Source organism: Barbatula barbatula (assembly GCF_947034865.1).
Source record: "Barbatula barbatula genome assembly, chromosome: 1".
Taxonomy (NCBI): domain Eukaryota; kingdom Metazoa; phylum Chordata; class Actinopteri; order Cypriniformes; family Nemacheilidae; genus Barbatula; species Barbatula barbatula.
This window is the reverse complement of record NC_136766.1, coordinates 10384681-10411986: the sequence shown is the minus strand read 5'-3', so window position 1 is coordinate 10411986 and position 27306 is coordinate 10384681. Positions and strand designations below refer to the sequence as shown.

General features: G+C 38.2%; 3 protein-coding genes across 14 annotated transcripts; 2 read left to right on the top strand and 1 right to left on the bottom strand.

Moving 5' to 3' along the window:
• The first annotated feature begins 1812 nt into the window (after positions 1 to 1812).
• myzap (myocardial zonula adherens protein) lies at positions 1813 to 15200 on the top strand. 12 transcript variants are annotated; one of them, XM_079460497.1, is made up of 17 exons: positions 1813 to 1952; positions 4115 to 4178; positions 4305 to 4673; positions 5558 to 5632; positions 9444 to 9539; positions 10581 to 10739; positions 11046 to 11138; positions 11292 to 11405; positions 11840 to 11992; positions 12306 to 12431; positions 12753 to 12881; positions 12963 to 13057; positions 13348 to 13453; positions 13541 to 13624; positions 13881 to 13987; positions 14076 to 14176; positions 14321 to 14967. In XM_079460497.1, the coding sequence occupies exons 3-17, from the start codon at positions 4602 to 4604 to the stop codon at positions 14419 to 14421; spliced, it is 1611 nt and encodes a 536-aa protein (XP_079316623.1). In that variant the 5' UTR covers positions 1813 to 1952; positions 4115 to 4178; positions 4305 to 4601; the 3' UTR covers positions 14422 to 14967. The 12 variants fall into 12 exon arrangements, with proteins under 12 accessions (XP_079316623.1, XP_079316626.1, XP_079316621.1 ...); XM_079460496.1 differs by having other exon boundaries at positions 1827 to 1946; XM_079460503.1 differs by adding an exon at positions 2023 to 2100 and having other exon boundaries at positions 1921 to 1946; positions 14076 to 15200.
• A 4015-nt stretch (positions 15201 to 19215) lies between these two features.
• wdr93 (WD repeat domain 93) lies at positions 19216 to 24513 on the top strand. The gene is made up of 16 exons (XM_079466883.1): positions 19216 to 19402; positions 19791 to 20053; positions 20130 to 20331; positions 20408 to 20472; positions 20557 to 20635; positions 20764 to 20837; positions 21056 to 21140; positions 21290 to 21479; positions 21614 to 21684; positions 21877 to 21960; positions 22040 to 22171; positions 22318 to 22534; positions 22609 to 22669; positions 22771 to 22927; positions 23120 to 23309; positions 23449 to 24513. Exons 2-16 carry the CDS (start codon positions 19799 to 19801, stop codon positions 23522 to 23524), a joined length of 1938 nt encoding a protein of 645 aa, XP_079323009.1. The 5' UTR covers positions 19216 to 19402; positions 19791 to 19798; the 3' UTR covers positions 23525 to 24513.
• Positions 24023 to 26705, bottom strand: gnrhr2 (gonadotropin releasing hormone receptor 2; the record flags this gene model as incomplete). Its single annotated transcript, XM_079463732.1, has 3 exons — positions 24023 to 25048; positions 25178 to 25379; positions 26175 to 26705. The coding sequence occupies 3 exons, from the start codon at positions 26703 to 26705 to the stop codon at positions 24603 to 24605; spliced, it is 1179 nt and encodes a 392-aa protein (XP_079319858.1). The 3' UTR covers positions 24023 to 24602.
• Positions 26706 to 27306: the final 601 nt, after the last annotated feature.

Genomic DNA, 27306 nt, shown 5'->3' with positions numbered 1-27306 from the left:
TCAATCAGACCACATTTATATTTCACAAAATAGAGAACACAGATAACCTGAACACCCAAACACAATTGAAAAGAACCCTCAGACTCTAGTAATATTCAAATAACCATAATAAGTACCATAAAATGTTTACAATTTTAATTTGTATTACTAAAGACAACCTAAACTTTATTAATCCATTTATAATTTATTTTTGCAATTTTAGAATTCAGCTTTATTCGTTTGCATGTGTGAATCATTTTTACGTTTAAGAATGATCCAAAAGAAGCTTTTACCAGACTGAACAGAAGACAATTATCTTAAATAAACACAGACACATACAAATCCCTGTCTTTAATATTTCTTTAATTATGTTGTGTGTCTCTTATTGATAAGACTTTTGATAGGTCTCCCTTCTAGTAAAACACTTTTGTTTTGCTTCTTAACAGAAGAATCACAAAAGAAAACAAACCCCTTTTCTCAGAAGTCTCTATAGAAATAGATGCGTCTTGAATGACTTGAATGTAAATAAAAAAAAGCTATTTTTAGGTCTAAACATGTCATTTCTACTAAAGACAACACACACACACATTTGTTGCATACCTTTCTGCCAGCTTGTCTAGCTGTTTGTTTCTTGTCTCTTTCCTGTTGTCACTCCCCATTCCATCTCTGAAACATGAGTTTTCTTCTCTGATCTGCACATCAGGGAATCTAACTTATCAGGTAAGACCAGGTAAGCAAGGTGACAAATGCCCAAATACTGTAGCACAATGAACTTTCACATATCCCTAACTTTTTCTCCTCCTTGTGCAGGGTGGGAGAAAATAGACATAAACTGTGGCTGGGTGCAACAATTTGTCAGTAATGTTGTTTATCGAGTATCGGTTAATATATCACGTGGAAAACCCAAGCAGATGTTTTCTCGAGGAAGGGGGATTTCATCAGCTAAATGGTACATCCTGTTCTAGCATTAATGTGGAAAAATATTTGTTGTTCCCAAATTCAGTCAATAGTTTTCCTGAATAATTGATGTGCTTCTGCAGCTATTCAATTTGATGCTTGTTTGCTACAGTACTTAAATAAACACTTTCTTTTTAACAGGGATGCACGATAAATTATCGGCCATATCCGAATAGTAAAATTTAGGCAATAAATTATGAATAATTTCCTCAGCTTGAACCACTTTAGATGCACGCTGCTCATAGTTAAGTACAGTACCGTCTTTCTCTCCTGATCATTCACTTAATGCTATTAGCAAAACATTGTTGATGTTGGTACAATTTATAGATAGGCCTACATTATTTATGAATGTGTAAATTATAGGAACAAAAGCATATTGTTGAATCAGACTGCTGTCTGAATGCTTTCTGTCTTGAGACCTATAGACTTGTGGGAGAACATCTATAATTTGTTTTTTAAATAAACATTATACCAGAAAAGTTTACAAGTAAAAGAAACTTAAATTAGTTTAAAGTAGGCTTGGTACATGGTTTTCAGGTGGGAAATTAATTTCAGTCTCAGAAAATGTTTAAATAAATTCATATTTAGGCTACTGTATATCGGCCAATTTACCGGTTATCGGCTTACAGTGTTCAAGAATTATCGGTTATCGGCCTAAATGTACATATCGGTGCATCCCTACTTTATAAATTTATGCATGCACCGATGTAAGAATAGACAAATCACATGACAGTCACCGATTGAGGTGTGTTGCAATAATTCAGTCGTCTTTCTGTCCCAAATCAGTGGACACCTAGCGGTGTGGATGTAGCATCAAGAAAACAAATATGTTCAGCTACTGTTGTAAAAAAAAAGTAAAAATATATGAGAGGAAGTGTCTAATTGTGGCTACATGAAGACGGTCGATAGGTCACATGATCTCAATATGGCGGCAGACAAGGTCCCTCTGTCAGATATAACGTACACCTTTAGGTTGTATTAAGCCCCTGACATAAATGGACTCGTTGCATGTGAGTGTACGTGGTTTTGATAACATATTTTCAAAATGTATGCTTATTTCTTAAGCAGCAAGCTTTCTTAATGCAGGAAATCCCCGCTGCTGTCATGTTTTTGGTGATCCTCGTGTTACACTACTCAAGTGTATATGGATTTTTCGTCGATTGGGTATATAAACACATTTTTACTTCGCATACAAACCTTTATAAAGGAGTGAATAAATGAATTGCGTCAGACAACACATTATATACGCCGACATAAAAGCACGTTGCGCGAGCTGCAAAATACAGCTTCAACTTTCAGTCGCAGGTTCGAGACTGAAGCGAAACTAAAACCTACTTTGTTTTATATAGTTACCGATTTGTAGCAGATAACCTTTTAAATATGTGAAACTAGGACTCCGATAAAAACGTCTGATACTGTGTAAGATACCCTGTAGTGCAAGATGAGGTCATATCATTCGTTCGTTTATTTCTTTAACAAATTATTTTTGTTCAGTAATAATAAAGTTAGACATGGTTTTATTACAGTCAAAGCAAGCATGTTTTTTTGGCAGATTACAATTCGTACGGTCATTTTAAATACATGGTTTTCGTGGTACCTGTTGACCCTGAAAAATGTGTGGTTACTACTAATAAAACGACGTTTGGCCTACTATTGTTAAACATGGTTCATTTTCATAGGGGAGCATAAACAGTTAATTTCAGGCATAGTTCAAATATAGTCAGTCATAGTTTAGGCATAGTTCATACTCCTCCAAAGATCCCCTTTTTCCATCATGAAAGGCTGGAACATAATCCCCTTGACCTTTCACATGCTGCTTCATTTCCCTGCTCTTGGATTTCTACATGTTCGAAAGATTTGTTATCTTCAAAGAACTAATTTGATCATTAAAATGACGAAATTATCCATATCTCAAAGAGGATATCTAGTTAAAAGTGTGTTGTAACATTAAAAGAGACCAAAAGTCAAGAAAATCACAGTTCATGTTTTCATCCGGTGAATCAAACGAATACTTAGAAAGTGAAAACTGTTAATCATTAAACTGGGATGTGTTTTAAAAATGAATGATTTACCTTCAAGGTGTGCAAATATCTTAAGTAAACGAAATCACACCGATTCAGATATCATTAGACAAAGTTCAGAAACGCTGTTGGCTTGTAGACAAGATTAAAAAGAAATGATCCATGTTATCACAATAATTTTGTGCTTTTTCCTTCATTTCCGTTCTTACTCACGGTTTTGATCATACTGCCATTTCAAATGACTAAATTCACTGGTGCATTACTGCAAATGTGTAATTCTAAGCAAAGCAGTCACACTGCAAGCAGAAGTAGAATAGGCTATCTGCAGCCGAGGGTATACTTGACATTTCGTGTCCGTCTCTCGCGCAAACGCATCCGCTCAGCTTCTTGAGCATACTCATCACTTATTAAGCATGGATGTCCGACTTCTACGCATGCGCAATACAAATGAGTATGTGTGCTCTACCAGACCGTCAAAGGGCAGCGATGAACCGCGTCATATACAGAATGGATATTAGAGGGAGTCATTTGCTATTGCAAAAAGTCAGAGCAAACAGTAAGACAACAAGAACCACAATCTAACAGTATGGAGAAGGATATGCTTCTTAGCTTTCTGTTCTTGGTTTCAGCGTGTTGATTTTGTATCGTCCTTCTTTGACAACGCCACACTTTCTGTGTGTTTATTGACCCCTAGTGGACTAGCGTATTTTTCTCGCACATCCGCGCTGTCTCAAAAAATGGGCTGCATGCGGATGGGGTATACGGCCGGCCGTGGACCCTCCCGATCATGTCATGCGGGCGGGTCTGAGGAAGGCTGGACCATACTTGCGGCTTAAACTAGTAACTTTGTATTAGCACCTAGTGTACTATTGCTCTTTTATGACATATCGCTTATTGCTCCCCGAACTCTTTGTAAGTCACTTTGGATAAAAGCGTCTGCTAAATGTAAAGGAGCAGGTATGGTCTGCCTGTCCACGTGCTGCCCGTGTGACGTGATATTCGTCATCAGGAGAGTCTGCGTTCTGGCAGAGCACACATTGTCATTTGTACTGTGCATGTGTCGAACTCGGACGTATGCTCAAGAAGCTGTGCGGACGTGCTTGTGCGAGATGAGTCAAGTATACCTGGGGCTTAAGGTGTAACGCCTTCCACTACAGTGAATATGAAGAGTGCTCCACCCTGATGACATCAGCCCCACCCCACGAAAGCAGCTGGTGACAGGTAGGTGGGTGCTCGAGAGAGCATACAGCTAAAATGTGGCTGGACTGGTTTGATGGGTAACTAGGCTTACGTAGCCAGAACAGATAATGAACGGCTGACAACTCTCTCTCTCTCTTTCTCTCTCAGTCAGGAGGAGTCTATATGGAACGCTGTCACTCTGGATTGCCTGCCTGCTGGAGTGCTGTTTTTCTACTGACCTATGCACATTGGAATACTGAGCCTCGTTTTTCCCCGATACTTTCTCTCTCTCTCTCTCCCCCTTCCCTCTAATCCGGGGGACGGAACTCTGGCAGAGCTGTTGAGGGGAACTTTTTCCATTCTTCCTCTCTTTGACACTGTGTAGCCTGCAGCGGTGGGAGTGGACATTGATAGTGTTTGTGTGAATGTGTGGCGTGGACAGAAAGGGACATTGAAGAAGGAGGCATGCTGCAAAATGGCACGGCCGGTGCGACCAGCACCAGAACCACCATCACTCAGATATCGGACCTCAATGAGGTAAGAAACACAGATGAATGCAAAAAAACTGAAGACGGGGGCTCTTGCTCATCTTCCAACTTTGTTTCCTTCCTTCCAGAGTTTTCCTCCGTTCGTAAAATTCTCTGTCAGTGTCATTTGTTCACGTTTGCTGGTTTCAGCTCACACTCCGTTCCTCACGCTCGCTCGCTCTCTCTCCCCATTCTGTCACTTGTTTTGGACTGTACTCTAATGGTTGTATCCAGGCACATCAGTGGCACATAGTCATGCTGTTGACGTGAGCATGTGAGAGTTTCCACATCGACTCTGTTTTAGTGAGGGCCTGTAATAAGAGCTGCCTACATGTGAGGCAGGGCCCTGTCATGTTTATTTTATCAGGGCCTGGCACTCAGCCGTCACTGCTGTGGTCAGCTGCCATTCACAGACAGTCTCACATCTAATCAACTGACACCCACTCCGATGCAGATTCAGTAACCAGTGGAGAGGGCATTAAAACACAGTGAACCACATTTGTAGACTGTAGTCTTTGACTGTATGTATGTACAATATAACATAAATATGAGTATAACAATTAAAGTCACTACTAGTAAGATAAATGTTATGTTTGGCAAGGCTTGAGAAACAGTCGTGTCTTTGTGCTCGTGAACCATCAAGTGTTAGTTGTTCTGTGGACCGTGCATAAATTCCCTACCTGAGAAACACACAATTTTCATTAGAAGTAAATATATATTTTAATAACTATTGTCTTCTCATCGTTTTTTCATAGTACACTTAGCTGTTTCCATTGGGTGTTTTACATTATTTGAATAATAGCTGCCACAGGGTGACTACAGTGTGACTAATGCTTGCTTGTTTGTTTCTTTGTTTATCTGTTTTGTTTGTTTATCTCTTACCACGTCCACCAGAGGGGAATTAGGCGTCTGAGACTCACACTGCGACCCGATGACAGTCCTAAAACTCAGAATGAAACGACCAACTCTGTAAGTATCATTTTCCGTAATGTCTATTCCAGACGGATTGACGCTAAACATGTCATCACGTCATTATAACAGACTTCCTCTTTCCTAATGACTTTGGTATCTTCATTTTGTTTGGGGAGCGCCACAAATGGCATAATGGCCTGATAACAGAAAAAAAAAGAACAGGATACAAATAATAGTGTTGGAATACTGAAATATCACAGTACTCTTTGTATGTTGTGTCTGCTAAATGGATTAATGTATTAAGTCTTTATACGTCTTTATTTATACGTTTTCACATTTTAGATCATTAAAGCTCATTCAAACTATGAAATAACAATATTGTAACTATAGGAATTATATTGTGACTAAACGCATCCAAAAGAAATAAAAATATTCTGCATGTTCAAACGTCCAAGTTTTCAACAAGGTCTTTGAGGCCTCACACTCGGAAGCCTTTTAAAGTGTTAAAATAATTTGTAACATTTACATTAAGGTTGTATTAGTTAAAATTACTTAATGCATTTACTAGCATTAACTAACAATGAAAAAATCCTTCTACAGCATTTATTAATCTCAGGTCATATTAATTTTAGCATTTACTAATAATTTTTTTAAATCAAAAGTTGTAGCTTTTAATATTAGTTAAAGGTCTAGAGTGGAATTTATAGCGCCAAGTAGCGGTGAATTTGAGAATTGGCTAAAAATCCCCCTGAGGAGGTTGCAAAGATATCTTGTTGTTGTTTTTGTTATAATATTAGCATCATTGTTTATCTGGAAGCAGTGTACTGCGAGTATATACTCGTGTCCTCTTCGCTTATTTTATTCATTTGCATTATTATTTACGTGGTCTAAGCTATGATGAAGCTAAGCTTGCACTGCACAGCACGTTTGAGGGCAGAGCTATCTAACAGATAAATAGCAACGCTATTGACAGCAAGATAGCAGTTAGGTGTAAGTGAGTAGACGTTTTTCTCCCCTTTGTAAAGTCAGAGACAACCGGTCTAAGTACCGCAGAATAAAGGGAGAGGAAATGCACTTTGTAGAGCTGTTTGTCCGTTTAGGGCTACTGTACAAAACGTGAACATGGCGAATTCAATGTGTGAAGGCCCGATCTGTATGTAGATCGACATTCTAAGGTAATACAAACATAACAGTTCATTACGTAAGTTCTTTATACACATTTGAAGAAATAGTTTTGTATATTAAATTACATTTCTGGCAATAGATACTCCTAAAATTCCCAAATTGCTCCTTTAATTGACCATGAACTTACATGAACAGTTGTATTGACAATATCTGACATGAATAAATGCAAAAATGTGAAATAAATAGATTGAATTGATTTAGTAATAAATATGTTGGGACAAATTTGTTGTTTACAAAAGTATTCAGATTTTAAAATGATGAAAAACATTTCAGTCATGCATTTCAGAACTCTGTTGATGCCTGATATTGTGCTAAATCCCCCATGTGCAAATGTAAACATCACTGTATAGACCTCTACAGGCAATGTTATAAAAACAAATTAGGCTTTATGCAGATTTCCTGTTCAAATATCCTTGAGCTGTCTTAAGAGAGTCACATGAAACAAAGTTAATGGAATTAGTCACTTGCTTACCTAAGGAGGCGAAGTTACATTTTGAGCTTGTTTACCACCTTCATATCATGCTTAGTCTACTGTATATGACAAATTAATGTATAAGTTGCCATAGGCCATCCGCAGACAGTGTGCTGAAAAAGAAGTCAAGAGAGGTGTGTCATGGGAGTTTCTGTACCTTGGCCTAGGAGCGTTTAGACCTTGAGTTCAACTGTTGGGCCTCTGATAGCAGCTGATTTGGGAACATCTAGCACTTTCATAAGCCGGATACCAGTAAGAAATAGAAATCCAGGAGCTCTGCCAACAGAAAACTGTTGAAGGCCTTATCAGTGTCTCTCTCAGGAGTACAGGCCAGCTGTAGACTGTCATTGTGTTGTGTGCAACATCAGTAAACACATCTCAGGATCTCCTAATGAGCTGTCGATGGCCATTTACGGTAGAAGAGACAATTTCTTTATACAGCATGTGCTGCAAATAGATAAATAGAGTGTGGAGAACTGTTTATGCATAAAAAAAGACTACAAGTATTATTACTGTGACAATGTGTAATATTTGAAGAGTTTATTTGCAGAAACAGATAACTGTATGTTATTATAGTTTTATTGTCTTAGCTGTATTTTATACATTATACATTCTATTAAGTTACTACTATAACTACCAACTGTAGTTGAATTGATATTAATTGGAATGCATAAGAAAAAAAAATGATTTGTTAAAACGGTAAAAAACTAAGTTACCTGTTTTTGCAAATGAACTCTTCATTTGCGATTGGTAGTGACACAGCCATACAAAATTTAAACCAGGTCAGAGAAAGACGAAAAGGTGAAAAGAGGAAGGAAATAGATTGTTAAGACTAAAGGTTATAACAGTGACAAAAAACCCCATTGCAAAATTGTAGAAGGGCGTGTTTGGTAATCTTATCCACCGTGGGAGTCAGGTCTACCTGTGGTCTGCATTACCCGAGTTACACCTGTTGGATTACAAGAAAGCCAGAAATGTACCCTGATCCAGGATCACCTTTTCTTGAAAAGACATTAAGCGCAACCTCTCAGAATGAGCTTACTACTGGTCTCACCAATGCCAGAGTAAGCAGTCCTTCACCTACTGTAACCCACACAAACAGATATACTGTATTCTGTGAAACAGGTGCTAGACAGGATTGACCAGCTGCCGGTACGTCTTTGTACAGCAACAATAGAGCTAGATCATAAAGACGACATAGCATGCAATTCAATCAGTAAGACTATACAGAGCCACTGGAGAATATGAACGGGGTAAAACTTTTTATTCCAAGGTGTTAACACGGTTGAAGAGTGTGCAATATCAGTAAAATATTTGAAAGATAAGTATCTCAAGGCAGCTTTGTTGTTAGTGTTGTCTGTCATTGTTTGGTTAGATACTTGTATGCAGTCAGGTGGAAATGTGTCGGAAAAATGTCCAGTGAATGTACTATTCTTATCTCCACCAACTCTCTCACTATATCTCCCACGCGGTCAGAGTCAGCGGTAAATCATTAATCTTACTCTCACTATCTATATTCAAAATATTTGACTTTCTACCTTAAAGAGATATTCTCATGCTTCACATACTCTATTAAAGAGTTGTGCCCGCCCTTAGCTTGAGAGAAATCTGTAGAAGGTTTTAAATGGAGTTTATCGAAAACTATAATCCTGTCAGCATTTATTTACCCTCATGCCATTAAAAACTTATATTTAAAGTCAATGCAGGTTAGTGTTGTTTGATTACCAACATTCTTCAAAATATGAAATGAGGGTCAGTAAATAATGATGGAACTTGGTGAACTGTTCCTTTAAGGGCCTTCCTTTTATAATTCCCTACGTAAGTTTTATATTATTCACTGTGCATCATTGGGAAGGTGGTCTATATTTTGTTTTAGGAAGGAGCTGTAAAAAGGTGTGGTCACAAAATGAATGAGATTACAGTTCTGTGAAACTTTGTCCTGAGAAAAGAGAGTACCACACCCTCAGTGTGTGATCACAGCTGGAGTTGATCAATATTGTCTCACCTCATTACAATGTGAAACCTGTCTCACAGAGTATAACAATGCTGTTGGTCATAAACAAGAACACTTTTTATGATTTGTCTTTAACCAAAAGAATGCTAAACTTTTAGAATTGTCTAAACCTGTTATGCATGTCCCAATCTTAACCTTGTTTTAACAGCAAACCCAAAGATTAAATCATTAAATATATATCAACTTTTACATCACAGAAAGAAAAAGTGGTCAATGGTACCTGGAAAAGGAAAAATGGACTCATGCAGAGAGAGAGACCACCTGGTAGAGAATCATCTGAACAGGAAGACAAGGTATAGCACCTCATAAGCAAACCTAAATAACTATGAACTTATAACTTAAGTATCCTTAAAACACACATATTCAAATAGGCATCCCAATAGAAACAGGAACAGTATTCTTACGTCATATCCATTACGGTGCCATATGCTTTTTAAAACATGTTTTTGTGCATGTGTGTATTCATGACACCTGGTAATATTATCTGAGTAAATCTTTCTATGATACTGCTTGAATAATGGTAAAGTGAAAAACACAGGTGCTTGTTTTCCACAAGGTATTTGAGCCTATGATTTATTGTTTGCAATGCAAGCATGAGCTGAAGTATGGTGTATGACCTTAGGGTTTTTGCTACACAACATGTTTGTTTGCTTATAACTAAAAACGAATAACAAAAGAGCATGCAACTCCTTTGGTCATAGAATCTTGAAGATATTCAGTAAGTGACTTGGTGTATAAAGCATCCAGAATCATGCAGTAGAATATTCAACCCGGATAAAAATTAAGAATACATTGCAAAGTCACTGATCAGCAACCTTCTGCCCTGTAGCAAGAGCTTTTAACATTTATTTGCTCCGGGGGTGTGGCATTATGACACCTTTTTCACTTTATCTTCCTCTGCCATTGCCTTTCTCATGGAATCATTTTTTCTAGATGTACTTTTACTAGGTGTTTTTTTTAGCATTCCATGTTTCAGGTGCCTAAAACTCCACATTGAATCAGGTTGTAACAATATTTATGGTTTTAAATAAACCAAACAATATACAGGACTGAGTTTTTCATTCTTTGTTCTGCGTTGCAGAAATATGACACGCTAACTGAGGGCAGTTCAGACTGTCTGCATCCCAACCTCTCATTCTGAACGCTCCAAAACAATGCTTAAAATACCCCAGCATGCAGATGCTCTTCTTACTCTGAAATATTGACTCATAACAGCGACAGTCTTATTTTCTCAACCAGATTGCACTAATATACATATTGCAGTGGGATCGGTACTCGTAGCTTATAACACATATACAAACTGAAATCTGACCCATGTGATCCTTTTCCCTCAGCGCCCTGTATCCAATGGCATCATTAAGGAACAGCCTGCTCAGCACGGGCCTAGAGTCTATGGCGTAGTGCCGAGCACAGCCTCCACCCACCAACAGGAAGTGATGGTACGCGAGGGCTCTGTTAGTCACCTGAGGGATGAAATGATGTACATCAGAGAGGTAAGCCCAGAAGGAGATTCCATTCTACAATAGCACGGGAAAATATCAAGATCTATGAAGGATCTCTATACTCGACTTTACTTTGTATTGAAGGAATACATTATACATATCAGTTTGTGTGTTCTCTGAGAACGGAAGCCTTGACGTTGCACATTCTAGCAGTTGAGCTATAGGACACCTTGATAAACTAGTTCAGAGGTTTGAATAAATCGAGCCGAAACTCAACTATTCTGGAAGTAAAATCAAGAAAGATTATGTTCCCTGGGGAGATTTCAATAAAAACCGCACTTCCTTCTTTCCCCACAGGTACGTGACTCTTTGGAAAAAGTCAGAGAGCGGATGTACGGCCAGTTTGGAGGGATGCAACAGTCAATGCAAAAATTATCTCAGGAATTAAGGGTGAGTAAAAATCCATATGACAGGTGACTCATATCTAAGAATATCGTCTTGCTTTTATTAAACACAAAAACTGTTTCTCAATTAAAGAACAATAAGAGCCCAGCCTTACGTGTCATAATGGTAAGACAATGTGCTGACTGTTGTTTTTCCCAGGTGGCCAACTCTCATAAGAGGCATTTAGAGTCAGAGGTGAGGACAAGGAGGGCAGCTATGGACAGCTTTGACCAGATGAACAGCACACTCATATCAACAAACATTGATCTGCAGGTACAAGATCAATGCGGTCATTGCAACCTGATAAAGGCACGATCTTTTAAGAAAAACGTTTGACAGCATTTGTAGTCAACTTGTTGCTACCAATGTTGGATATCATACATGTCACACAAATGTCATACTGTTATCAGAAGTTGATTCATAATGTTACAGTTTTTAAATAATGGATATAGAATTCTGAAATTGATAACATCAAATGTACTATTTACTTAAGAATATACACACAAAAACAGTGTGAGGCTGCTCGGCACAGCCTTTCATGCAGCATTGTGTCTTTACACACAATTTTAAGCTATAAATTCACTGTAAAATGTTATGGAAAACATCATTGGAACAGTTCCAGCTGTGTTTTCAGTTTTGTTTGAGAAATTGCTTTTGTGCAGTCACAGTGTAATTATTATAAAGATGTCTGTGCATTGCTATTTAAGAAATCATTGCTGGAAACCTGTCAAAACCGAGTGGGGAAAAGGGATGAAATGAAATCTCTGCGCAGCTCCTTAGAGAAGACTGAGGAGAAACTGAGGGAGACAGAGAGACAACTACAAGCAGCACAGGCTGAAAATCTCTCTATGAAACATCAGGTACACTACCATACACACACACTAATGTTATTATTAGGTAAACCTTTACCCCACAGTAATGGTATCAGACAATAATACTTGGTACTGAATGGAAACACAGTTCAGGTACTGCCATGGAATTTTATTTCTGACAAAGTGATACCACTTTGGTACTTTGTCTAAAATATTACTTAACATTATTGAGACCAGAGACCCGTTGGCTTGTACAAACTCGGACAGTTTTTTGCATAATATTATATCTTTGAGTTAAAAAACTTTGTCTAGAATAGATGCATGTTATAATATTGTAGCGATCCATTACTTTTATGCGTAGGTGGAGACGTCTCAAGAGGCCAAAACTCAAGCATTGAAGGATTTGAGTGCAAAGCTACAGAAGGAATATAAAGAACAACTGCAGGAACAGCAGAAGAAATACGTAGAAGATATAGAGGCTCTGCAGGTACACAACTACAGACACCCTCATAAAAACGTATTTCTCTTTTCAGTTAGTAAAGACTGCTAGAATTACGTGCATCACTTGGTTATATTTTAAGATTATTTTCTAACACACTGTAAAAACGTGTGTAGTGGTTTTGTATAATGCTTCACATGCAGGGTGTGAGCATTCCAGTCTCATAACAGGAAACATCTGTTGTTACACACCAGGGAAGAGAGAAAAAATGTCTATTGTTTAAGATGGGGTTCCACCTAGTGGTAGAAGGACAGACTTCACTGATGGTAAAAAACCTGAACCTAAGAACTAAATTGACTTTTAACACAGGCACAGCTGGACAACTACATGAGGAGGCTTGAAGAGGCAGAGAGGAATGCAAAAATAGCCGAGGACAAGATCGCAGAAAGGGACCAAAGAATCGCAGAGGTGGAACGGTTACTGAACTGTATGGCTCAGGTAAATAATATTGCTTAATTTACGTCTCGCCTCTTTCCACTAAAGTAATTTTATTGTATTAATATAACTCTGCTGTAACAGGAGAAGGGTGACCTGATAAAAAAGCTTTATGACTGTGAACAACGCTTGCGTGGTTTGGACCAAGTTGACCATGCAGAGATTGCTGTGACTAAACAGTAAGACAACCAGTTATACGTTTTTCATCTGAGACCTGTGATACTATTGTGTTGTTGAAACAAATTATTTTGGTTTCATGGGATAGCCCACAGGCCCTAAAAACCAGCAACATAATTTTATTTCAAGACAATATATTGCACATGTAAGCGTTAACAAATAAAGAAATAAAAAAGAATCTTAAAATCTTCTGCTCAGAGAGACAATTCCTAAAAACTATTATTAATTTTATTTGAGAATAATCGAGGTTTTATTGCATATATTATCACTTGTATACAACGTGTCTCCTCAGATCTGAGCAGCTAAAGGAGGAAGCGACAGAACTGAGAGAGAGAATAAAGCACCTCAATGATATGGTGTTTTCTCAGCAGAGGAAGGTCAAATCCATGATAGAAGAGGTAAAGATGCAATGTACCATATATACCAAGTTTGTCAGTAATCACTTCAAAGTCTTGATATGATGTGAACTAAACAAAATTCCACAGGTTGAAACACTGAGAGCTAAAGTTGCACAGAAGGACATGTTCATCGCTGAGCTGCTGGACAGGATTGCGATTGTAGAGTGTGAGGTAGGACCAACATCTGTTTTTTTGGCTTGCCTTTCCACCAATCAACAAACGGCACAGAATGGTCGGAAAAAGCATGCTGAATGTGAACACTTCACATTCCACTGCTATTCTGTCAGCTGGAATTTTGAGTTTGATTCCTTTTGATTGTCGTTTCAAATCTCTCATCCATCCAAGACCTAGTTCAACAGTCTGTCTGTATATCTGTCAGTTTTCTATGCCTCTGATCTGACTCTGTCCTTTGCCTTGCTTCTCCTAGAATAATGAGTTAGAAGACAAGCTGAAGTATTTTATGTCTGTACAGCGAAATTCTGAAACTAAAGTATCCACCAGGGAAATTGGAGTTGGCTGTGACCTGCCCATTAGGTAATGAGCGCAACATTGGCTTGCCATTAGAAATGCAAAAGATCACTTTCGAAGTACCGTCTACACACATTGTCTTCTGTTTTCATAGATCTGAAGAGCAGCCGTATGTGGGGCCTGTCCAACCCAGTTCTTACTCAACAGTCCCCCGATTTAGCAGACTGAACAGTAGTCTTCTTAGATATTCTCCTGGTGAGTACACCACAATGCTGCGGTCCAATATCGTACATACACAGGACAGCGCAACAAGCACCACACAAACTGCATCATCTTCAAGTTACGTTCAGACCCGTCGTGAGAATGTGGAGTCTGAGTCCACACTATCTCCAACTTCAGAACTGCCCCCTGCCGGTCCCAGAGCGAGAACCAGCCCGTCACAGATCTATACTCCATTTATGAGGTTGATGGAGACGACTCCTAAAATTAACTTTGATTAAGTGAAATACTGCTGAAGCCGACGTTCTGGAACACAAAGTATTCTTGTCTTGTTACTGCTCATGTAGTAACATTAATGTATGTAAATTGCCCACTGATCTGTGAATAACTTATTTTACAAGTATATGTCGACGCAATCTATTTTGCTTTATTTACTAAAAAGTTAACAATTATTTTATGTGATGCAAAAACTCTGTTTACTATTTTGTATTTATATTACCTTTTTCTGAGCACATTTTGATTAGATTATTTTCTATTTTCAACTTATCCAAATATTATTTTGTCATAAAAGTGAATTCAATAGGATTTATATTTTAGGGTGTTTCCTGTGATAGTGTGATGAAATTTTATCAACTGTGATATGTCGCCTTGTACACTTCCATGTGTATTTGTGTATAAATGGATATCTTTATTTGTATAAGGAGAGTGGATCAAATAACTGGACTTGTACTCCCTGTTGCACTTTTGCCCTGGATGCACCAACTACAGTTTATTCAACTCTGTAGATTTTTTACAGGTCTATTAAACTTTAAAAGAACGAGACATGTAAAAGAAATTGTATTTTTTGTTCTAGTGTACCTTCAAAGGTAAATCTGATTACCCTTATACAGTGTGAAAATTGAAACATGAACGCTTACAGGCTTGTTCACTGGATTGTGTTCTTGCAGTTTTCTGACTTGGTTGCCAAAATCACTTTATCGTGAAGAGTGTGCCTACAAATTAAGCTTTATAAAGCATTTATGAATCCGTGCCTGTTTTACAAAACACTGAATTATATTTTCACAAATATTTATACTCTCTGCGTGCTATATTTACATTTAGTCATTTAGCAGACGCTTTTATCCAAAGCTTCGGGGAGCAATAAGCGATTTGTCATACGAAGAGCAATAGTACAATAGGTGCTAATACAAAGTTACTAGTTTCAACAAAAGCTAGACCACTACCTGTTGAGGGAAGAGGGTTGGTGTATTTTTTTTTCATTTGTCTGTCAAGTATTCGCCGAAGAGGTGTGTTTTAAGTCGTTTTTTGAAGGTTGTGAGAGATGTGGTTGGCTGGACCGCATTGGGAAGAATGTTCCAGCAGGAAGGAGTTGTGAAGGACATATCACTGGGTATATTGTTCAATTAATTAAATGTGACCAAACCTACAACTAAAGATTATAGGCTTCTGTGGCTAACTTGTTTTACAGATAATGTTCTGCTGAGCAGTGGAGTGCACAAACCTATCCTGGGACAGTGTTGGAAAGACCAAAAGGTAGTAGAGAAGTACAGAAGTAGCCTGTTGCTTTAATCTACACAACCAAATGTATTTAAGAGCATATAAACAGGTAATTTATTAAATAAATCACCTGCATTCAAAGCTTCTCAAGCTTGAGTTTGAACTTTAAAATAGCTGTGGAGACAGGTAATATGACATTATATAGTCAGCAAAAAAATCTCAGGTTCAGCTGCTTTTCAAATTCTGTGAATGTCTCAAGAACTGTTCTTCAAGTGCATGTACATTAATCGTTTATGATTCTTTGAACACTGATTCACTGGCCATCCGACCAGGGTGTCCCGCCTGCTGCCCAAGATGCTGGGATAGACTAAGCTTTAGCCCCTGTGGCCGTGAACCTGTGGCATGACACATAAATCAAACCAGAATGGTTTGATGACAATGCTACTAAGCATTCAATATGTTCTGTGCTCACCATTGCTGGGGCTCATTATGACATCAACGCTGTTTGACGACATAACATTGAATGAAAGATCACTGGATTGATGTGACATCATCATTATGACATCACTGGTGGTGACATCATTGTTTTTTATATACATTATATTTGCATGATAGATAAGTGTTTACAAACACGATTAAATATAAAAGCAATTGGCTATAAGCATATTTATGTGAAAAATAAGTACAATTTCCCTTAAGTGATTGCATATTTCTCCTTTCTCATATCGTTTTGCCTAGTGTTGGTGGTTTCTGTGGTTCATAACCATTCTTTTGATTCCAATAAAGTGTAATAAAATCATTAGAACTGTGCGCTGTCCGCTAACCCCTTTTATTTTTTATATATATTTTATTATATTTTTAATACTTTTTTGTTACATTTCTTGCTTGAGAACTCCGTGACTGCCTGCGCTAGTTGGGGCAAACTGTTCTGTTTTCGACATGATCAGGAACCGTTGGAACAGCTAGTCAGGATCAATGGTTCGGTCTTGGCCAACTTTGATGGTGGAGGCATCTGCAAGGGCTTTTGCCCGGCCTTTCCGTTTGAAGGATATAACAATAATCTTTTTAATTATCTAATTGCCAACAGTCCCAAACTCATGCACATTCACCTCGTCTTTGGCAACAACACCAGTTACAACATTTCTCAGAGATGGGTCCGGAGAGAATGGTTTACAAATGCTAAGCTTTTCCTTGATCTTTTCTAGATCATAGTGATGTCTTTTCATCCTTTCTTCTGAGGATTCTCAGTGCTGCTCACCGGTCGTGTAGGTGAGGTCATTGAATTCCAGCATCAAGTTGTTGTATTCAGATGTGATGGGTGTAGACATGGTTCACAATGCTTGAATTTCTTCAGTCATTACACTTCCTTGGCTCAAGCCTCCACTGCTTTTCAAGTATCGCATCAATGTCTGCTCGATGACAAGGTCAGCGCTAAGGCCTGCCCAGTACTGGTTGCTGCGGCGGATCACATGGAAACCCCTGGAAAACTTGTCATGTACATCAGGGTGTCTGGTCTTGAGTTGGCACATGTCCTGGAGGTAAAAATATGCCGATTTCAGTGACCAGCGTCTGCAAATATTGGCAGACAGTCCAACATTGCGCGCAAGTGCATCTTCCAAGATCCTGTACGATCTGCTTTGATCAAAGCTTGGGATGTCTGCAGCATCTTCTGGTAGTTTACCCACAGCCAGTTGGTTTTTGACCTTGTGCTAAGGTCTGCCCTCTTTGTGTCCACTTTTTCCTCGATTTGTTTCAGCATATCTGATGCTGCAGAACTCTCCAAAGTTGTTTCTTTCATTACCATGGATGAGTACATCGCTCCAGTTTGCTTCACCAATGACTCAAACTGTGAGTCATCCTCCTGCAGCTCTGACACAACCATATGATTGAGACATCTGTCCACCAGCAAATGTCCACGAAACGCTCTTTGCACTGAATTACCAGTCCTCATGTGCTGGACAGCATTTGGTCCATAGACAACTTCCATAATGTTCCTGAGTCCATCAGTGGGTCTATTGCACCAAGTAGGTTCATAAAAGTATGAAAACCTCCAAGCATTAAAGGGATGACAAAGTTTGTCATCATTTACTCATCCAGGTTGTCAAACCTATATACATGTCTTTGTTCCGTTAAACATATAGAAAGACATTTGTAAGAATGTTAGCAATATTCAGTTCTGTGACATCATCCACTACCATAGTAGGAAAATAAATATTGTATGAAAAGCGTCTGCCAAATGAGTAAATGTAAATGTATATTTTGTTGTTCTGTTGAACACAAAGAATTTAGGAACACAACCAGTTCTGGTGCTCCTTTGACTACCATTAAATTTTTCCTATTATGGCACTCAAGGATATCACAGAATTGAAAATATAAAGTTCTTACAAATATCGTTCTCTGTGTTTATACAGGTATGAAATGACATGAGGATGAGCAAACAATGTCTGAATTACATTTTTTGTGTGAACTATCACTTTAAGACTATGCTTGTCAGGGGACTACTCTGTGGTGCATCCACACCACAGAGTATGATCCTCTGCTGTTTTCCAGTGCAGTTGCAGATCAAACTTAATAATGGGTGGAACATTGTGTTTGAAAGCCAGGTCACAAACAAAATCCAAGGTGGACAAAATTCACCATTTGAAGGCCATTGAACACGATGGTGCACATGTTTCGGAAAGCGATATTCGATGACTGGGATTTTACTATGCAATGCAAAATCTAGGTTGGTAATGATGTGTCTTCTTGCTTTTTTAAAGGAAGAAGCTAATTGAAATTAGTGGCCATTTTAGAGGGTTCACACACAGGCCTCTGTTCGGGCTAATTCACAGTTGTTTATGATCAAAGTTATACAACTCCAATTTAATTTACTTTTGGGTGCAATAACTTTTTCATTGAATGTCAAGTCTTTTAGCAAAAAAAGGGTATGTGTCCAAAAACAACTACTGAGTAGGAGTTACATCACATAGGCTAAATCGTTTACATCTCTGGTTCACCCCAAACAATGATAAAAGCTATCAGTAATCTCACAAAATCATATTTTCCATAAGTATGCAATTATGTCAGTGCAATTTAGACAAGTCCAATAGATTCAAAGACCCAGAAATCATGGGGTTAGACACCAAGATTGCTTGTCTAGGCCAAATAATGAAGGAGTTGGGAAATTTTTAAGGGCTTCCTGCCCATCTTGGACACCATTTTGAAAATTACACCTTTCTAGTGGTCAAACTTTGGGGTTAGGTGTTTTTTTCATATATGCAACCGCCTAATAGTAAAAGCGTGGTTTTAGCAGTTAATTCATACACCAAAAACATGGTTACCACTAGACTTTTTACACAGAAAAATAATGTCGGAAAAGGGTCGTTTAGTTAAGCTGAAATGGTGGCGGCTTCCTCCCAGAGTTCATACACTGCTAAAACCTGATTCAAATATCTTAAATCATGTGATATCTTTTCATCCAAGTGACCCAAAACATTTTGCTCAAAGTAAAGATTTATCAATAACACATAAATTCTGGGGCCTAGTCCTTTGAATCGGTGGGAATCGCTTTATATCGTCACCAACGTTGTCATGACAACGAAACACTCCGGAAGAGCTCCGATGGAGTGTCGGCGGTGAGGTGCTGTGTTAAAAATGTTAATTGTTTATTTATATTAAAGATGCGTTACGAGTCAATAAGACTTTTACACAGAAATAGTTGAATCCTATCCGAAGCCAACAGATTTCAAACTACTTTATTTGCTCATCGCAAGGAGATCCAAGGAAGTTAGTAAATAACTCGACACATTACCTTTAAGTATTAACACGACAATGCATGTGCTTTCCGTTAAACCTTTATGATTGTTTAACTTTATGATTTGTATTATTTACATGCAAATGTTTCATAACTACACGTTTGTCCTGGTATTATACTGTAAGTAGGCTTTTCCGCAGTGATAATTTATTTGACGTGTCTGCGCGTTTGGTTTGTGCAGCGAAAAAAAGAGACGCCTAGTGTGTCCCTTACTAACGTCACCGTGCATACTGTGTCATGTACATTAAAAATGTATACGTCAATGTTAATGGCAAAACCATACAGGGTCACTTTTAAAAAGCGGTTATCAGGGACAAATGTGTGTTTCAGTGTAATACTGTTATGTGGTCATTGTTTTAGAATACAGAATGACGTTATACAACAGAAAAGACCTTGGGATTCCAGAGCCTTCAGACTGCAGCAGCGAAGATGATGACATAACTCATTTGACAGATCTGTACCAGCCCGAGCATCAGTTACCCGAGTCTGTCAGAGTGATCAATAAATTGTTGAACAGTCTTGTTGACAGAGCATGGGAAGTTATATCAAAGCAGGACATCATCAGAAAGGACACAGAGGGAATGAGAAAGGTCCCTGTGCTAAACCCTGCTAAAGAAATGAAGGTATGTTTAATATTACTTCAACTGGGATGTGGCATTATTTGTGTGCGTGTGTCCAAAATGTCTTTTTTGTCCTTAGCTTCCTAGCAGAACGAATAGTGTTGCGTGCTCTGATGATGGAGCTTACCTGTTTCTGGGTCACGCTCATGGTCTGTCAGTCATCAGTACATCCACTCTCACTAGAGTAAGAGCATGGCAGGGTGAAAGAGTGGAGCTTACCAGCATCTCTTGCGCCTCTTTGGAAAACTGCACGCACCTTCTATGTACAGTGGATGATATGGGTAATTTCTAGAGAGTGAAGGGATTGCTTTTAAAATCTGTACTTTTTTTCACATATTCGTTTTTCCGTTTTGTAAGGTATTGCCCGACTGTTTGTTCATCACAAAGAGAATATTTACTTGATTAAAGTCCTGAATGAAACTGTAAGTGCACTATACATTTGAAATAGTTTTTTGTGTGTTTGTTGTTTGTAGTGGAGATGCACAGCAATGTTTCATTTTGTGCAGGATGATTTAAACCAAAGAAACATCTGTACAAAATTTGAAGTGTCTAGAAGTGGAGACTTTGGAGCTGCAGTCATGACCTGTAAGTTGTAAATGTATCTTATCTCACTAAATTGAATGTACAATAAACTAAACATTTTAAAATGCAGTTAAACATTAAGCCAAATAATGCATACATTCTGTTGTCGTACATGGTCAATATCATTGAAGCCAGTGGATCTGTTTGGTTGGATGTTTATCGTTTCCCACGAGATTTGTGGCTTAAAGAGTTGGAAACCAAACAGGTAACTGTTATAATTACATTGAGAAAAAAATATTCCTGATAGAAAACATATTCTTTACTATATGAATCCTACAATAAATACTTAGCATGGTCATTTGTTAATGTTCATTTCAAATGCAAGTTTTTTTGGAGGCACAATTTCCATGTAATTAAGTTTGCTGGCACTGTTTCCCGAGTTGCTTAAATGAGATGTTAATGTTCTGCTGTTTTTTTCCATAGGCCACACAAACCTCAGGCTCCGCAGAGGCCAAACTGTCTCCCACAGTCTTCCTCGTGAAGATTAAACCTCCAGAAATCCCTGCAGGTATCTCATTTAAAGCATTGATGCATTTTATAATTTCTTCAGTATCTTCACTGAAAAACCAAGTTTATAAATGTATCATTTTTCTTGCTCTAGTTGTTTTGAAAATGTTCTAAATCATATTGTATCGTCTTCTGACAAATGTCTGCAAGGAACCTCTCTGAAAAGTCCATCGGAAGTCCTGCAGAAAACAGAAGGTGGAACCATAATAGGCTCAGGCCAGAATCACATGATTAGCAATTCGCAATGGGAAAATCAGGATGCAGCATTCAGGAAAATGTTTTCAAAGTATCTTAGCTCCAGTCCAATGACACCCTCACAGCAGAGATCAGAAGGTCCCAGGTAAAATAATTGAAATACTTTTTTGAGAATTTCTCTTGTTGGAGTGTTTATCTTATTACATCACAGAGCACAATTTCAAATGTTTCTTTAGAACTACAACATTTGTTTCTGCCTGTCAACTTTTTTCATTGCAGAAACTGTACTTTTCACTTTTTGCTGCGTGAAGGGTTTTACCCATTGCCTGGGGGAGCAAAGCCAACTAGAGGTGAATCATGAACCCAAGAGTTTATTTCACACAAAACTCCTAAAGTAATCTGCCAGATCAAAGAATCAGTGTTTGTATTCTTCCCTTACAGTGGTCTATAAAACCGTATTTTCACTATCACTATTGTGATAAAGTCTTGCCTTGATTTTGCTGAATGTCCATTTCTGGTATTTCCTGTTATTATTTCTGCAGATATTCCCATTGCTCTGTGTCTGTGGTGGAGTGGCAGTCATAATTTCTTACATTATATTCTAAAGACTTCAAAGGAAAAAAACGGTATTTCATACCTCACAAATGAATGATTTGTATCTTAGAAGAAAAAACATGCTTCTACATTATATTTCTTCCGGATCAGATGGGGAGCCCAGGCCAGATGTGTTGTGGCCAAACTCTCAGGAAATCTTCTGCTCTGCTGCCAGTGCCTGCACAAGGTTCCTTGTTCTAGGACTTGTCAATCAGCTGGTGACCATATGGGACCGGAGATTTGGTAAGATCGCTTCAGCTTTCAATCTTTGTAAATGCTATGCCAATGTAATGGTGTTAAATTAAAGTATCAAACCTGATATAATGTCACAATATATTCCCCACTGACTGTAATCAGACTTTACCCCTTATCATCTTCTGGTGGTGCAGGGTGTCCATACGCCACTATTGTGATCCCTGGAGACAGTGCAATATGCAGACTGAAGTTCATTTTGCAGAGAACAGAGCGACAGCAGATCAACAGGCCTCTTCATCAAGGCCCCTTTTCACCAAAACTACACTTGGGGGTCACATGCAGAAATGGGTCATGCTACAGTGTGACAGCAGGACGTGGAGGAGACACATTGATTGTTTCATTTACTGAGAGGTACAAAACACCCAGAGTCCATGAATTTGCCATGAGAAATACTTAACAAAAAAATATATTTTTTCTTTTATCAGACCAGCAGACCAAGGCAGTTTTGCCACTGTTGCTGAACCTGTCTCCTTTCTAAAGTGTCTGGTAAAGGACTCCAAAAAATCACTCTCATGTCATTCCTAACATGCATGACTTCTGCAAAACATAACATTGGTTACAAAAAACATTGCCCCATTAACTTCCAGGCTTTGTTGATGCAAAGAAATGGGAACATGTCTGTATGGGACATGAAGGATGCAGCACCAGTTTTTATCTTAACCCTGCCTCAGACCCATGTGCTTGGGCCGGTCTGGGACCCTGTATATGTGCTGGATCCGGTCCAGCAAAACCTGTATATTAGAGGTGAGCTTCACATTGTCAGTGAACAACTGGTAAAACTTATTTTGTACTAATTTAACAGTAATATTTAATGTTTAAATAAATGAGTTGTCAGATGAAGGCCTTTATACATTTCAACTTTTTCAAACGTTGTTATTTATTCAGTGAGTTACATTTCTCACCTTTAATGCTTTATATATGATCTGTGTTTATTAGGTGACAGTAAAACACATTTGAAAAAGGTGACAGATAAAGAAGAGGATGCGACTTCTCTTTTCATCTTCAGCTTTTCACAATGTTCAGTAATCGATCGGTGTCGGATCACATGGCCCGCTGCCACAGAGAAAGAGACGAGAGTCCCACTCTCAGGTTTGGAGGAGGCCTGTAACCTTTACATTCAGGAAAGGTTTGTGAACTGTAGTTAACAGTATGCATATACAGTATAACAGAATATTAAACTTTAAGCTGTTGGATTCTACAGTATAATAACATATCATGCCTTTATCAAAAAACAGTACGTATACTTTCTATGTTTGTGTCTGTAGGTTGGACACTTTGGAAGAGAGGAACAGAAATTTGGCTATCCAATGGGAACAGCTTCAGAAGCGTGCTGTTAAATGAACCATCACGGAATGTGACAATAGTCAGACACAACATACTTGACAAAGAAGGAGTGCTTTTTACTTTTGTATTCGTGTCGATCAAATGCATTGAAATCTTGATGCCATCATGTATCTTGAGTATCGTTCTGTGCTTCCTCATCTGTGTGTATGGTTTAATGGTAGGCTATGGTTAGAATTCATGATTTATAAGGGTACAGCACGAAAATCTCTTCTTAAGAATTTTGCAGATGGGTAATGTAGCACGAGTTAGTTAATTTTTATTGCAGCATTTTTTTAATTAAAACTAAATGAACGCATTAAATTGATAGTCCTACATACGATCACAGCTTATTATTATACTTAATGTCAAAACCTTATTCCTGGACGTATTTTTATTATTCATTTCATTTGACAGCGATAGACATTAGTCTAAAGCTTGTACCATGTTTTTGCTAGCAAATCTTTCCATGATTTGTGGGGATTGTACTGAATATTACATTTGGGCCACAATGTTTTTGATAAACTGTAGCCAGTTAACCTGTTATTACAAGTTATGCATGTCATTATTTAGTTTATTTCATTCATTTTAGTCACATTGTGTTCTTGCTCACTTCGACTGCCGTGGGCAGATGAGAGATTTAAGATGTGTAACATATAATTATGTGAGTCACAGACTATCCACGTTGAGTTATGTGAAATAATGATCTCTGCTAAGCACCCAAAGGCTTTGATTTCCAATTAGTTTATTGTCATTTTACATTTGACCACAAGACAAAAATCTGTTACTCTGAAAAAAATCAAGACATATCTCATTAAGACATAAAATACACGCATATCAACCCATGGTTGAGTCGAAATGCACAAACCAAACCACTTAAATGAACGAAGAAAATATACATAACCCAAATTTAAATCCAACAGCTGGGTTTGTTCCTTGTTGACCGAACCTTGAGTTGAAAATAACCCAGTAGTTTTGAGATTGTAGATTCCAAATGTACGATCCAAATGCTCATAATAGAATTGGCTTCAATTACAATTATTACATTAAAAAACAAATATAACAAAAACATTTATTATTATACAAAAATCTGCCCCAGTCATCTTTTTACATGCTCTTTGTCTAATTCTGGCATTTCCCTAGAGGTGTGCTGAACTGCCAGTCTTTTTAAGGTAAATGAGGAGGCTGAGCATCTGAGGGAGGTCCTCAGAGAGTTATTAGTGTTCTCTAGCTCTAAGGTTACCATGTTACTGTCATGCCGTTGCTGCCTCTTGCCTCTACACAGTGGAATGGTGAAGAGACCGTAGATGATGGGGTCCAAACATGCGTTTAACAACCCAAAGACAAAGAGCATGTGTGAGAGAGAGTGCGACACGGTTTCCTCCAGACCAGCAGGGTAGAACCAGTACCAAAGACCAAGCATGTAGTAGGGTGTCCAACACACTGTAAATGACAGGACAATGACCACGCTCATCTTCAGTGTCCGCATACGTGCCTTTGGGATGTTGTTCTTTGACCTGCGCAGCTGGACTCTGTTGGACAGCACTGGATGTCACAAAAACAAAAAGAAGTAGCCTAATGCACAATATATTTTAAGGTCATGGCCGTCATTTTTAAATATTTCTTTTAAATCATACATCACAAGAATAAAAAGATGCCTCAATCATGACTTACAGTTGTCTTTCATTTTCTTAGAGATCTCAAACAGTATTCTGGTGTAGCAGGAGATCATGATGAGGAGGGGTATGAGGAAGAGAAAGGTGAAGGTAAGCATGTTGTAAACAGTCTCCTGCCAGCGTGAGCTAAAACTGCCGTGGGTTGTGCACTGGATAAACTGCTCGGGAAAATCAATCACCACCACGTGGAAAACAAACATCTGGTAAAGAGAGGACATCCCAAGCACATGTTACATAATTACTGGTAGGTAACTATTAGTTGTTGATGTTGAGTATAAAGGAAAAAACTATAAAATACATAAAACTGACAGTTTAATACTTTTGTCATTTACACAATTTTCAAACTTCTTTTCAAAACCGCATTTACATTTAGTCATTTAGCAGAGGCTTTTCTACAAAGGGACTTACCAAGAGTTCGGGGAACAATAAGCTATATGTCATACAAAGAGCAATAGTGCAATAGGTGCTAATACAAAAAAAGCTAGACCACTACCTGTTGAGAGAAGAGGGTTAGTGTACTACTTTTTTTGTATGATGTATGCCATTCTTTTTTAAATGGACGTGGAACATTTTGAAGAATATTGATGCTGTTTTATTATGCAGAAGTGAATGAGGACTGCTGCCACATTACCTTACATGTCCTTTTGTTTAGGAAGTAATATGATATTGGGTGAGTAAAGGTTGACAACATGTTTTTTGTCTTGGGTGAAGTATCCCTTTAAGGCAATCATATGATGTAGGTATATTTTGAAGTTCCACAATATTTCCCTTAACGTGTCACGTTTTATATGATGCCACTTTTGTACGATTTCTAAATTACAACTTCTCTAAAAGAATTGTCATATTTTGTATATCTAATGTTTTATACAAAAATATATACCTGAATGTGTTTAACATATCGAGAAACACTGCGATTTATAAATAGATAAGAGCGTTTACCACAGTCATATTTGTTTGTAGCCTACTTTATGACAGTGTTTAATTGTTTAATTCACCTGTGGTACGGATAACACGATACTCGTAGTCCATGCCACACTCAGCAGAACTTTATTCCTCCTCCTAGCTTGGTTGATGGAAAGAGGATTCAGAATTGCAGCCTGTCGGTCCAAACTTATCACCACAGTCATGAAAGCGCACGAGTACATGGCCACGAGTTTGAGGAACATCAGTGTTCGGCACGCGACATCGCCCGCGAGCCACTGTACCGTCATATTCCACGCTGCATCCAGAGGCATGACGACAAACGTGACCAGTAAATCCGCCACAGCCAGATTGGTAATGATGACTCGGACGTGTGACTGTTTTCTGCGGTCATGGTTGGCTGAGTAAAGAACGGCGATGTTGCAGCAGGCAGACAGTGCGCAGAGGATGAGGGTGACGGTGACTCGGACCTGAGCCGCGGTGGTGAAGCGCGGGAGGTGCTGATGATGGTGACTTTCTGTGTGGTTTGTGTTACAGTTACTAGACTCAGAACTGCATGTGAAGTTCAGCAGAGAAGTGTCCTCGCCGTGATAGGTTGGGTTCATGTTTAGTCCTAAAGATCACGAAAACAACGTGGAAGTCCGTACAGAATAACCGAAATGCAATGTCATTTTTAAAAAGGCAGTCATTTATAATGACAATTAGGCTAAAAAAATGTATTTCATGGATGGAAACGGAAAATCAATAATTACCTTAAAATGCTTCTTTTAAATGAACATGCCCAGTTTTTCACTCCATGAGATCTTCCGTCATTTTTTGTTGAGTGAATCACATGTTATGAATATGAATCTCATCATCATCATTATCATCATAGAGGGGCGTTGCTTTTCTATGCGATGTTTCTATTATTTTTCTAGGTGTGTGGGTACCCATCTTACCACCAAGATCGAAAAGGTTTTCTATTTGAAATATTGTACGATTTCGCATTATTATTATTTTTAGTCGATTCAAAAGGCTGCTATGAATATACCAGGTAGCGCACTTTTCTAAATAGTTTCCAATGTGCTCTTTCCTTTGAAAGGAACTGGAAAAATCTATAAAGTAATCAGGATGGCTTATTTGTATATGTTTTGTGTTTAATAGGTTTAACAAAGCAAATTTGGATTCAAGGACCACACACACCATTGCGAATGTGACCTGTTCAAA

Coding starts and splice junctions, on each gene's coding strand:
- myzap (XM_079460500.1), top strand. CDS start 4,602: ATGCTGCAAAATGGCACGGCCGGTGCGACCAGCACCAGAACCACCATC. Junction 12,882..12,962: donor TACTGAACTGTATGGCTCAG/GTAAATAATATT, acceptor CTGCTGTAACAG/GAGAAGGGTGACCTGATAAA. Junction 13,988..14,075: donor GGCTGTGACCTGCCCATTAG/GTAATGAGCGCA, acceptor CTGTTTTCATAG/ATCTGAAGAGCAGCCGTATG.
- wdr93 (XM_079466883.1), top strand. CDS start 19,799: ATGACGTTATACAACAGAAAAGACCTTGGGATTCCAGAGCCTTCAGAC. Junction 20,473..20,556: donor TTAAAGTCCTGAATGAAACT/GTAAGTGCACTA, acceptor CATTTTGTGCAG/GATGATTTAAACCAAAGAAA. Junction 20,838..21,055: donor AAGAGTTGGAAACCAAACAG/GTAACTGTTATA, acceptor TTTTTTCCATAG/GCCACACAAACCTCAGGCTC.